The sequence below is a fragment of the Scleropages formosus genome, chromosome 16, assembly GCF_900964775.1.
Source record: "Scleropages formosus chromosome 16, fSclFor1.1, whole genome shotgun sequence".
NCBI lineage: Eukaryota > Metazoa > Chordata > Actinopteri > Osteoglossiformes > Osteoglossidae > Scleropages > Scleropages formosus.
Window position 1 is genome coordinate 6,935,750 of NC_041821.1, and position 11,635 is coordinate 6,947,384.

At 49.3% G+C, this 11,635-nt stretch overlaps 1 protein-coding gene across 1 annotated transcript; it reads left to right on the forward strand.

Moving 5' to 3' along the window:
* Nucleotides 1-1,363: 1,363 nt before the first annotated feature.
* On the forward strand, nt 1,364-11,244 carry ednraa (endothelin receptor type Aa). Its single transcript, XM_029259138.1, has 8 exons — nt 1,364-1,504; nt 2,863-3,306; nt 6,135-6,262; nt 6,746-6,944; nt 8,314-8,466; nt 8,604-8,737; nt 8,911-9,019; nt 9,497-11,244. The coding sequence occupies exons 2-8, from the start codon at nt 2,875-2,877 to the stop codon at nt 9,635-9,637; spliced, it is 1,296 nt and encodes a 431-aa protein (XP_029114971.1). The 5' UTR covers nt 1,364-1,504; nt 2,863-2,874; the 3' UTR covers nt 9,638-11,244.
* The last annotated feature ends 391 nt before the right edge of the window (nt 11,245-11,635 follow it).

Sequence of the window (11,635 nt, forward strand, 5' to 3'; positions counted from 1 at the left end):
TAACAAAATCGGCTGCTCAACGATGCGGGAACCGGGCCGTCCTCCTCCCGACTGCTCTCTCGATGCTCCCAGATGGTCATGTAGATGGAAGCTCTGCTCCCCAAAAACCCCGAGCTGCTTGCACCGTAATGGAAGCTGACGCGGCAGCATGGACGAAGTCGGCGCCTGACATCACTGCACTTTCTCGCTTTTTCCCTCTCGCATCTCCGCGAGACGGAGGAGCTGGTCACAGCGTTCGTCGCCGCCGCTCCGTCCGCGGCGTCAACATCAAAGGATCAGTCTTTAAAGGACCATAATTGTTATTATTAATAGCTGACAGCTGTCTGCAGCACTGCAGGTGGCGTAATCATTAGAGTCACCGCTCTGGACTCGAAGGACCCGGGTCCGAATCCAACCTCTCTCTTTGAGCATGGTACTTACCTTGAATTGACACCGTAAAAATGACCTGGGTGAATAACGAGGTAAATCGTAGTAAGACGCTTCGGAGAAAAGGATCAGCAAAATAAATGATAAACCGCTTATTATGTTTTGTACAGCTGGGCAATTTTTACTGCATCTGTTCAAGGTAAGCACCTTGATTAAGGGCACTGCAGCAGGAATGGGGATTTGAATCTGGGACTTTTGAGCGGAAGGCAGTGATTCTAACCACAACGCCACCTGCTGTCCGAGAAGCAAACCAAAGGAAGCGCTGTGCCCTCTGGCCTCTGTTCTTACATAATAAAACTGTACTCAGTGTCTGCTGGGATTCATTATACCCTGCCAACAAGGTAAAAACATGGTGTATCTTATTAGAAGCAGTTTTGGGGTCCTTCACCTTTGCTGTCTGCAGTAACTTCCGTTGACGCTGTTCCAAACTCGTCAGATGAGAGACTTCCTTCTGCTTTTGTCGTTCTGCAGCGCTCCATGGTTAAAGTCTTGCTTTTCACGCTGCCCCCCCCTTTCAAACTTTTTTTTTTCAGTCAGTGATGTGTTACATGAGGAGCGCCGCAGACAGGAGCACAGGGCGCGTGGCCTCGCTCGCCAAAATGTCGCGTGTCCCCCCGCCGTCCGCATCATCCGAAGCTTTCCTAGCAGAAGGAGGGGAGCTCGGCGGGGGCCGCCGTCGGAGGGGCGCGAGCGTTAGGAAGCGGCGCTCCCCCAGGCGCCCGCGGGCCCCGCGCTCCCCGACGACTGTCAGAAGGAGAGCGCTGCCGGAGCGCCTCGGTCCTCTGGGGGGGGCCGGCTGGTTACTTAGGGGAGGTGGAGATTTACAATCCCACCCAGTGAAAGAGCTCCGCGCCAGCGGCTCCCACAGAAGGGGGTGGGGGGGGGTGGGGGGGGGTGTTCTGCACAGGAAAAGGCTGAGACACAATGCTCAGGAGCTCAGAGCAGACACGCGGACCGAAGGGGATACTCCTATACTTTGATAGCGTGTTAATTACTCATGCGATGTGATGCAGATGTCTGGGGGCTCCATCTGAAACTTTGTTAGACGGTTCCAGGGGAGACAAACACTTTAGGAGCGGTAGGTGAAAACCAAATGCATTTATTATTTATGGATATATCAGTTTGTGTTCTGTCACAGATTCCGCGAGTGATGTCCTGATCATAAGCGGCGGTGCCACATTAAGGGCTGTCAGCTAATAGCGCTCCGTGTACGGCGGTGCGATCGGGGGGGGCGCGAGCGCCACTCCGCACGCACTCCGTCTCACTGTTCCTCGTGGTGGATGGTTCCTTCTCTTTACTGCAGTCTTGTGCGTCGTCGTGCCTCTTTCCGGTGACACTTCATTAGTCACTAGCTGGACTCCTTGACGGTTCATCGGTTGACCTGCGGCTCAGCGCCAGGCAACGTGACACGAAAACATAGGAAGGATGGTTTATATCAGGCCGGCGACATTACGTGGAAAGTTATTTGAATGAAATCCTGGAAAAAAATGTGTAATATTTAGAAATTTGGGAACTGGGGAATGAATTAATTGAAAGTGTCTGGGTTAGTGTGGCAATTTCATATAATGTGATCTTGTAATATTTCTGATAATTGCTTTGTGGGTTATACATATATGTACTGTGAGGCCACTTCGTCTATGTGTGTGTGTGTGTGTGTATATACACACACTGTATATAGACAAAGCACATATGTATGTGTGTGTGCTATATTATGCATATATTTATACATATAACTATACGTATACATAAATATATACACTATATATACCATGCAGTATATATGTATATTTACTATATACATATGTACTATACAATGTATATGTATGTATCTATGCATACATACTGTATATTATATATATATACATAGCATAGCATACCATAGTATAGTATAGAAGAGAATTTCACTGTATGAATACTGTATGTATGTATGTATGTGAAAAATCCAGATGTTGCAAAATTTCCCAGGCTTAAGTAAGAAACAGGGAGTAGGGGGTGGGGAGTTGGGGGTGGTGACACGCGATGGAAGCCACCGCGACTGAGGGCGAGCGACGCGCACGCGAGCCCGGAGCGGAACCCGGCGCTCGCGCCCCCATCCTCCGCTTGATGGTAACCAGGCCTGGCAGCCCCATCTGCGCCCCGCCGAACGAGCGTGTTTGAAGTCCAAAGCAGGTTAATGTGATCCATGAGACGCGCAAAGGAGCCTTCTTTGCGTTCGCTTCACTTCGATGCCTGGCTGCTCCTCTCCGTCGCCCAGCTTCTCGGTTTGGCCCCGAAAGCAGCGCTCGCTTTCGCTGCACGAGTATCAGCAGCCCGTATTAACAAGACCTCACTTCACACCGAGTTATGGGTATCGTTGGTCGTTGTTAAGCGGCATTTCGGGTCAGAGGTGAGCGCTCCCGATGCGTCTGTGACGTTCTCTCTCTCTTGTTCCCCTAGCGCCTCGATCCGATGCCCCGCTGCTTTGTAATCACTGCGAGGTGTGGAATGTGTGCGAAGAAGACAGGCGTGGCCCTGTGCGTCTCGCTGGCCGTCCTCTGTCTGGCCAGCAGCGGAACGTGCCAGATAAACAGCACGGGCCCCGTCCTCGCGGCCTCGGCCCGACCCTCCGTGGGCCCCGGCGCCAACGTCTCGGTGAGGATGCGCCCGGTGCCTCCGCCGCTCTGCATCAACGGCGAGACCTACATCCGCAGCTACTTCAAGTACATCAACACGGTCATCTCGTGCGCCGTCTTCATCACGGGCCTGGTGGGCAACGCGACCCTGCTGAGGATCATCTACCAGAACAAGTGCATGAGGAACGGACCCAACGCTCTGATCGCCAGCCTGGCGCTGGGCGACCTCATCTACATCACCATCGCCATCCCCATCAACGTGTACAAGGTGCGCCGCAGCTCGCGCCAGGAGCCCGGCTGCAGGGTTGGCTGGGGAAAAGGGTACGGGGTCGCAGCCTGAAGGGAGGCGCTTCAATTCCCGGAAAGATCTTTAGTCCAAACATAAAAATATTTGGCTGCGTACGCGGGAAACACCATGGGCTGCCTCGGCAACGAAATTAAAGCAACGGCGCCGTCTCCCAGCGCGTTTGCACCGAAGATGGAGTCGTCGTTCCGGTGCCGTCGAGTCAATCCGCGGCACCGACCCCGAGACAAATCTTATCTTCCCGTGCGATAGGTGGCCGTCAGGCAGCGGGCTGCAGTTAATGGTGCGGAGCGCTTTATCTCCACCTCAGAGCCTCTGCGATGACTGTTAGGGGGCGCGGGCGACTAAAATAAACATGTGAGCCGCGGTGTTGGCCGGCCGAGCTCTCCGTAGCCCCGTCATCCTTAACTCTTACCTTGCGTGTCCGCGCACCGGCTCTAAAACGCTACACGCTCGCGTGTAACTGAAAACGCTTGATTCGGTTCAGATTTGCTTCTTCATCTGAGACAAAGACTTTCTTTTTTTTTCCCAGTAGGAGCTATTCAGTTATGAAACTAAGAAGTAGTGTAGTAGTTAGAGCTACAGCCTTTGGACCCAAAGGTTGTAGGTTTGCACCGCCCCTCCAGCTGTAGGACCCTTGAGCAAGGTGCTTACCCTAAATTCCTCCAGTAAAATTACCCAGCTGGGTAAATAATTGTAACCTTGATGTTGTAAGTTGCTTTGGGGAAAAGTGTCAGCTAAATGAATAAATGTAACATAAACCATTTGAACCTCAAACAGCATATGACTGTAAATACCTCTCACCCTATTTCCTACCTTATAAAAGCCGTTAAATCGAGTATTTTTTGGCTATAATATTCTTTGATTTGATTATTTTGGTTTTCAACGTTCAGGGGGGGTTCACAACTCCAGGCCTGAATTCCTGAATATTTTCGACACTGTACAGTATCTGAATCAAAGTGCTATTAACATCTGACCACTATGCAGATAACACCCTCAGCGTAGTATAACCAGTGTGAGATGCAGGAGGACCAGACTCTTCCACTCTGATGTGAAGCTTTTTAACCCTTTGGTTCTATTATGCTCAACCTGACCTATTTACAATGTTAATAAATATGGTTTTGTTTATGGAATTGCCATCAGGCTTCATTAAGTCCTACACACCAGACAGCTACATTTATTCGTTTTACTGATGCTTTTCTCCAAAGCGACTTGCAATGTTAAGGTTACAATTATTCACCCATTTATACAGCTGGGTAACACCACAATTTAGGGTAAGTGCCTTGCTCAAGGGTACTGAAGTCAGAGGTGGGGATCAAACCTGTAGATCCAAAGGCAGTAACCCTAACCGCTACGCTACCAGCTGTCCCAACTGAAATGCCTCAATTGAATGACTACCAGTTTCATTAGCTTCAGTGTGTTTATTCACATTTTGCACGTGTGGTGTAGGCCACCTAGACCCTAGAAGGACAAGCAGGCAAGAAAATGGATGGATGGATGGATGGATGGATGATGTGTAGGCCTCCCTTCCTGGTGCCTGGTTTTCACTCACTCTGAGAACCAAATAATCTTTAAAAAAACTTAATTGTCATTATTTCAGTCAAGTGCGTGAAGAGTGTGGGGTCATGGCGGTACGGCGCCTATCCCGGAAAGACGGGGCACGAAGCAGGGTACGCAGTCTATCACAGGGCAACCGCACACACTCATTCCCCCATACACACCAGAAGCTATTCAAAGTTCCCGGTTCACATGAAATACATGTTTGGACTGCGGAGGGAAACACACATACAGTGTGATGTGTGTTATACGTGTTCCCTGATAACACACTGCTAAAGAGCACTAATCTTGGTTTGATTCAGAGCTCTCTCACTCGTGAGCTTATATTTTTTTTAATAGACATTAAAAGAATACAAATGGACGTTCACTGATTAACTGGGCGCGGGACAGGGAGGAAAAACAAATGCGGATCCAGGAGCAGGGAAGGGGTTGGGCTCGAGGCCACTTCCCATGGTTCTGGTGCCGTTTCCAAAATTAATCCGCCGAATGCGGGGTCTATGAAGTGGACTGGCCTTTCCGCTGCCCCCGTGCCCAGTGCCGCCCTAATTAAGTGGGTCCTTGACCGTAAACACTGGGGACAGGATGCACCGGCAAAGCGCTTCCTGCAAACTCCACGTCGGACAGATGTGTTCTTGCAAACGGCTGGAGATGTCAGGGCAGGGGGTCAGTTCGGCCCGTCGGCCGTGTGTTTCCCAAACTTGTGAAACAGAGCTGAGTTCAGCCACTCCAAGGCAGGCACTTTCTTGTCTGGGACAGCAGGTGGTGCAGTGGTTACAGCTATTGCCTTTGAAAGCAAAGGTTGTTGGTTTGAACTGCATCTCCTGCTTTAGAACTCTTCATTAGGGAAATTGCCATGAACTGAAACAGTTTTTAAAAAAAAATTAAAAAAAAGAACGGCTGTATGGTAAACTGCTGTAAGTCACTTGAGAGAAAAGGGTCAGCTGAATGAGTACATATGTCATGGTCTGTGTGACTGTTGTGATCAACAGTGGGTTGGGATAGCTGGTAGTGTACTGGTTGCTGCTACTGCCTTTAGATCCAAAGGTTGCAGGTTTGAGCCTCACTTCTGGCTGTAGTACCCTTGAGCAAGGTACTTATCCTCAATGGCTCTAGCAAAATTATGCAGCTGTTTAAATGGGTAAATAACTGTAACCTCAACCCTGTAAGTGGCTTTGGAGGAAAGCATCAGCTAAATGGATTAAATGTCATGTAAATGCAATTGTTTTCTCCCACAGCTGTTGGCATCCCACTGGCCATTTGATGACAAGCCCTTTGGCCTCTTCCTCTGCAAGCTGGTCCCGTTCCTACAGAAAGCCTCTGTGGGCATCACCGTGCTCAATCTGTGCGCCCTCAGTGTGGACAGGTAACAAGGCTGTGTGCAGTCGCCCCCTGGTGGAGGGAGGACTGAACTGTGCATCCAGATCTAATGAAACAAGCTGTCTTGAGTGACAAAACACTTCTATTTATTCACTTAGCAGACGCTTTTCTCCAAAGCGACGTACGTGTCGCAGAAAACAAAAATCAGGCAGTGTTTTTTTGTGTGAATGTTATAGGCAATGAACGTTGAACACAAATGTAAACCTTTACATAGAAAATGTTATGGTCCCAATTGTTTTGTTCAGTATCCTTCTTGTCGTCACCGAATCAAACACAAACTCTGGAACTAAAACTACAACAAAATTTGGTTGATCATATGCATAAGAAGAGATGGAAGAGGTTTGCATGCTGGCGATCTTGCCCTGGGGTCAACATGCAGGTGTTTACAATCCTTGGGGTTTCGGGGGAGGGGCAGTGGAAAAGCAAGGGGGTGTGGCCTAAGGCCTCTGCGCTCCGTGGTTGGCTACAGGTACAGAGCGGTGGCTTCCTGGAGTCGCGTGCAAGGAGTCGGCATCCCCTTGCTGACAGCCATCGAAATCATCGCCATCTGGGTCCTGTCCATCGTCCTGGCCGTGCCAGAGGCCATCGGCTTCAACATCGTCACTTTCGGCTACCGGAACAGGACCATAAGGACCTGTATGCTGCAGCCTCACTCCACCTTCATGGAGGTACGGTCCATCTCTCCGGTTCTGAGAAACCCACACGAGCTAACACTTACAACAGCAAGGCACCTCACACTGAGTGTTTCTCTCAAAGGTTCAACAGCAGAACCACCCTGAGACTCAAACCGGCGCTGTTTTAATCAGCCACACAGCTCCTTAACCGCTACACTTCCTGTTGTCTCTTTTGCGCCGTAACATTGTCGGACTCGGTACGTCGTATATCGTGCTTGAAGGCAAGCTGACCTTCCGGCAGTCTGTTGTAAATAACCTTCCCGTGCTTTTCAAGCGTAATTGTTTGAATCGCCATTGTTCTTTGGAGAGATCTGTGTATGGAACACGGTAAAAGGGCCACGTACCATGCCTACGAAGCGTGAACCCCCTTATTCGAAGCAGGAAAGCTTCTCTCTCGGGCCCCGCTGTAACAGCTGCCTTCACATGTGTGAAGCGAGCGGCTACTCTGACTTCCCGTTGTATTGTTCTAGCGTCACACCACAGTGAGGAATGGATCCGGCGACTCCAGAAATAGTGGCGGGTGGAGAGCTTCTTGATAGCAATCTGGAACGAGGGGCTTTGGAGAGGGCAGATGGAGAGGAAACGTCAGCGTGCTGTACAATTACCAGACGTGACATGAGAACCCAGCTGCGATAACCGTAATTCAAAGCAGCTACAAGATACATGGACAAAAAAGTGTCTTTTCAGCTTTTTGTCAACGCCTTGGCAAAATTTTACGAACAAAGCGCCAGCACAATTGATGAAAAGACTTAGCTGGTCAAAGTGCGTTCCTCATAAACAGGAGATCGTGGGTTCAAATCCCGGCACCGTCTCTCCTGTTCTTGCATATCTCCCCTCCTTGTCGCCCCCATTGGCTTCAAGAGCTCAGCACTCTGGTGACGGTCAAAGGATCCGTACCCCAGTACTTCTAAGACCTGATCACCCCACACAGCCCAGCAGGAGTGCTGCACTCCGACACCTCTGGCCAGCTGGTGAACCCACTCATGACGTGTCCAAAATCAGAAGTGGGGAGGTTCTTGGTTTTAGCTCTGATATGGGAGGATTAACTCACCCCAGAGTCCCTCAGAGCTGCTGAATCCCACCGGCATTCACAAAGGATCTATAAAGGCATCTCTTTTAGTCTTATTTTTCTCCTGGCCTCCTAACAGCTCCATGTACTTGCACCACACCATCAGTCACGATCGCCTTGGTATTTTCTATTGGGCTGAACACTGCTGCTTGTGTGCTGCGTGCCAGCAAAAACGGGGCTATCAGACAATTCCACTCCCAGACAATTATTCCTGGCCTTTTTGTCGAAAGTCTTTCCACCGCGGATGAAAACACGAGGAGGGCGATTCCAACACAGCCCGTTGCGTCTCTCCAGTTTTACAGGGACGCAAAGGACTGGTGGCTCTTCGGCTTCTACTTCTGCATGCCCTTGGCTTGCACGGCCCTCTTCTACACCCTCATGACCTGCAAGATGCTCCACCACAGGAATGGCAGCCTAAGGATCGCCCTCAGCGAACATCTCAAGCAGGTGGGACCGTGTCAGAGTCTGCAGCTCGGCCTCTTCGACATGATTTCGGTTTAACGCGCCCTGCCTGCACGCTGTACGTGTTTTGACGTGTTTCCCTCCTCGATGCCAACGTCTCGTTCGCTTTTCCCTCATCGCAGAGGAGAGAGGTGGCCAAGGCCGTCTTCTGTCTCGTCCTCATTTTTGCCCTTTGCTGGTTCCCGCTGCACCTGAGCAGGATCCTGAAAAAAATGGGGTACGCGGAAGACGACACGAGCCGGTGTGACTTCCTCGCGTACGTACCGCCCTTAAACTGAGTCACAACAAGACCGTTTACAAAAATTTGCGCACGAATTGTTCTGTTCCTTCCAATATTTACTTATTGTTTTTTATAAAAATCACTTTTGATAAGAATTTGAATTGCTATGAATGTCTAGAGAATTTATTGATCCCCCCTCTTTTCTTCAGCTTCTTGTTAGTCCTGGACTACTTTGGTATGAACTTGGCCACTGTGAACTCCTGCATAAATCCCATCATCCTGTATTTCGTCAGCAAGAAATTCAAGAACTGCTTCAAGGTGGGTGTCTTGTTTCCGCTCCGGTGCAAAAAAAGCTGCAGAAAGTTTTTTTTTTTTTATTCTCCTTCTCGCCCTACAGCCCTCGAGAAAGTGCCGCAAAGGAGCTCATCCAAACTGACCACACTGCGGTCCTCATTTAGCACTAATGACATTTCGGTAAAAATAGAAGGTGTAGAATGTTCTGGTGATGCAGAGCTGCTCTTCCACACCCTCCAGTGGAGGTCCTGGCATTGGAGCAGCTCCCATCCTCAGTTCTCTGCCTTTAAACCTAACCGCCTAACCTAACACCTAACAGCACGATGCTCCACACAGCAGGCGGACAAAATGCCAATCGGATGTCTTTTTTTTTTTGGATTTCGGCATCTACTCACAGTCAGATCGCGTTACCAATTCATTTTTCGTTGGATCACTTCACGCGTAAAGCGTAAGCGCATAGACGCACACTCTCACACGCTCTGTCCCTCTGTGTCCCGGCAGTCCTGCCTGTGCTGCTGGTGCTATTCCCCTCTGCTGAGCAACAGCATGGGCGCCATCAACGGCACCAGCATCCAGTGCAAGGTCCCGGACCCCAACAACCACCTCGTGGACCGCAGCCAGCCCAAGGACAGCGACAACTGAGCGGCGGCCTCGCCGTCCACCGCGCTCAGCGTATCCCATCAGCCCCTGCACCTGACCAAGCAGGCCTTGGGACCCTTTAGGTGCTCGACTCTCTCAGGTTTTTACCTTATATATGTACCTGTACAGCGTATGCTTATGCAAAACAGCACAGCAGTTCTGAGCCCGACACGGTGAGCAATAAGCGGATTCATCGTACCGCACGTTTACCGTACGCAGTGGGCGTTCCGTCGCTGCCCGGATCCCAGAGGGAAAACCTTCGTTTCTTTTTCTCGAGAACGACGGAAACAGAGGAGGGCAGTACAAGGCGGCCACCCTTGAGACACTGTCAGAGGCCGTAGGAGAGGAAGGGGGCGGAGTCTAAACCCTTGATGAAAGGGGGCGGTACCAGAGACGCTACTTTTCCACTTGACATGCTAGGTCACTGGCCGCCATCAGCACAACGGGCCTTTCTGTTCAGTTATGTGCAAATATTATAAATGGATATAGTGCGTTCTGCTCTAACTGTGCAGGTGACGCTTTTTGAGACTGGTGGCGAGAAAAATTCCCAGCTGATTGAAAAGCAAGCAAACCTCATGCATTTTACCGCCATCACGCCTGGATAACCATCTTGTATATTGTATTGCAAACCTGTATATATGAATATTGCAGCATATTATTTTCAGTGTGCTCAGAATGCCACACATTGTTTTTTTTTCCTCACTTTTTATTCAAACCCAGAGGTGTCAGGTGTCACCTGGACTCTCTCACTGAGCCCGTTGTACACATGATGCAGTTCTCTGTGACTGGACCCTCACGTTATCTCCCCCAGATGGAAACCACTAGAAAAAAAAAAACACAAATTGTGTTTAACAAAAATTCTTGAGAATTGTTTGCTGCTCTCTTCAGCAAAACTGAAAAGGATGTGTTACGTGACTTGGAGACCAATAAGTTTTTAATGAACAACCTTTTTTTTTCAAAAAAAAAAAACAAATCCACTGTGAATGTTTCTGCTAACAATGTACATTTGGTTTTATTTGACTTTTTTCTTCTTATAAGATGATGCTGCAGATTGGGTGGTGAATCCTTCATGAGTGGAGTTGCTGTGCAACTTACTGCAGAATTATCACATAATAATAGCAGCATAAAAACAGTGATCAGTGTACATCCTTTCCCAGCGTGGCGAGCAGGGTGTACGTACGGAATGTGTGTGTTTCGACACCAGACGGATTGTCTCTGTATATATGACATATGGCAGACGATAGGCTCATAACATGTGTTTGATCTCATTTTGCCTAATACTGTAAGAGAGTGTTACTGGGTGGGTAGGTGCACTTTCAGTTCGCGGTTGCGGGCATCTGTTTTCCTGAAAGAGACACCTGTGATTTACGCCTTGAAGAAAAAGCCCCATCTGTTGAAGGTAAAATTAAACATGTACAACTACCACATAATTATTACAGCTCTCAAATGATACGCAAAAGAAATCAGCTTCTTATATACCTCAAAAGTATATTCGTGTACAACAAAATTAAACAGGATTCATAATAACAAGGTTCCTCTTTATTTGCCGTGTCTTCGTCTCGTTACTGAACCCTGTTGTTTTTTTTGTGGTTTAGGGTTAATTTTGGGAAACACCGCTTAGGGAGAAAAGGATTCTTAAAGACATTAATGTCGTACAATTAGATCATTACAGGGGTGTGATGGTGCGGTAGGTTCAGCCAGTGCACAGTGGGTGGTGGGTCTTGGGTTCGAGCCCCGCTTGGGGTGCCTCGCAACGGACTCGTGTCCCCTTGGCCTTGTGCCCCGTGATGCCGGGTTAGGCTCCGGCTCGCCGCCACCCTGCTCGGGAGAGGTGGTTGTTAACGATGGATGGATGGATGGATGGAGATCATTACAAACTGGCCTGTGAATTTGAGCAGTGGCCGAGACAAAACTAGGGAAAGGTTTTCCGTCGTTTTGGAAAAGAGACTCCTGTGGGAGTCGCCGCTTCTCCCGTTTCCAGCGGAAAGAGCAGTTTCGCCT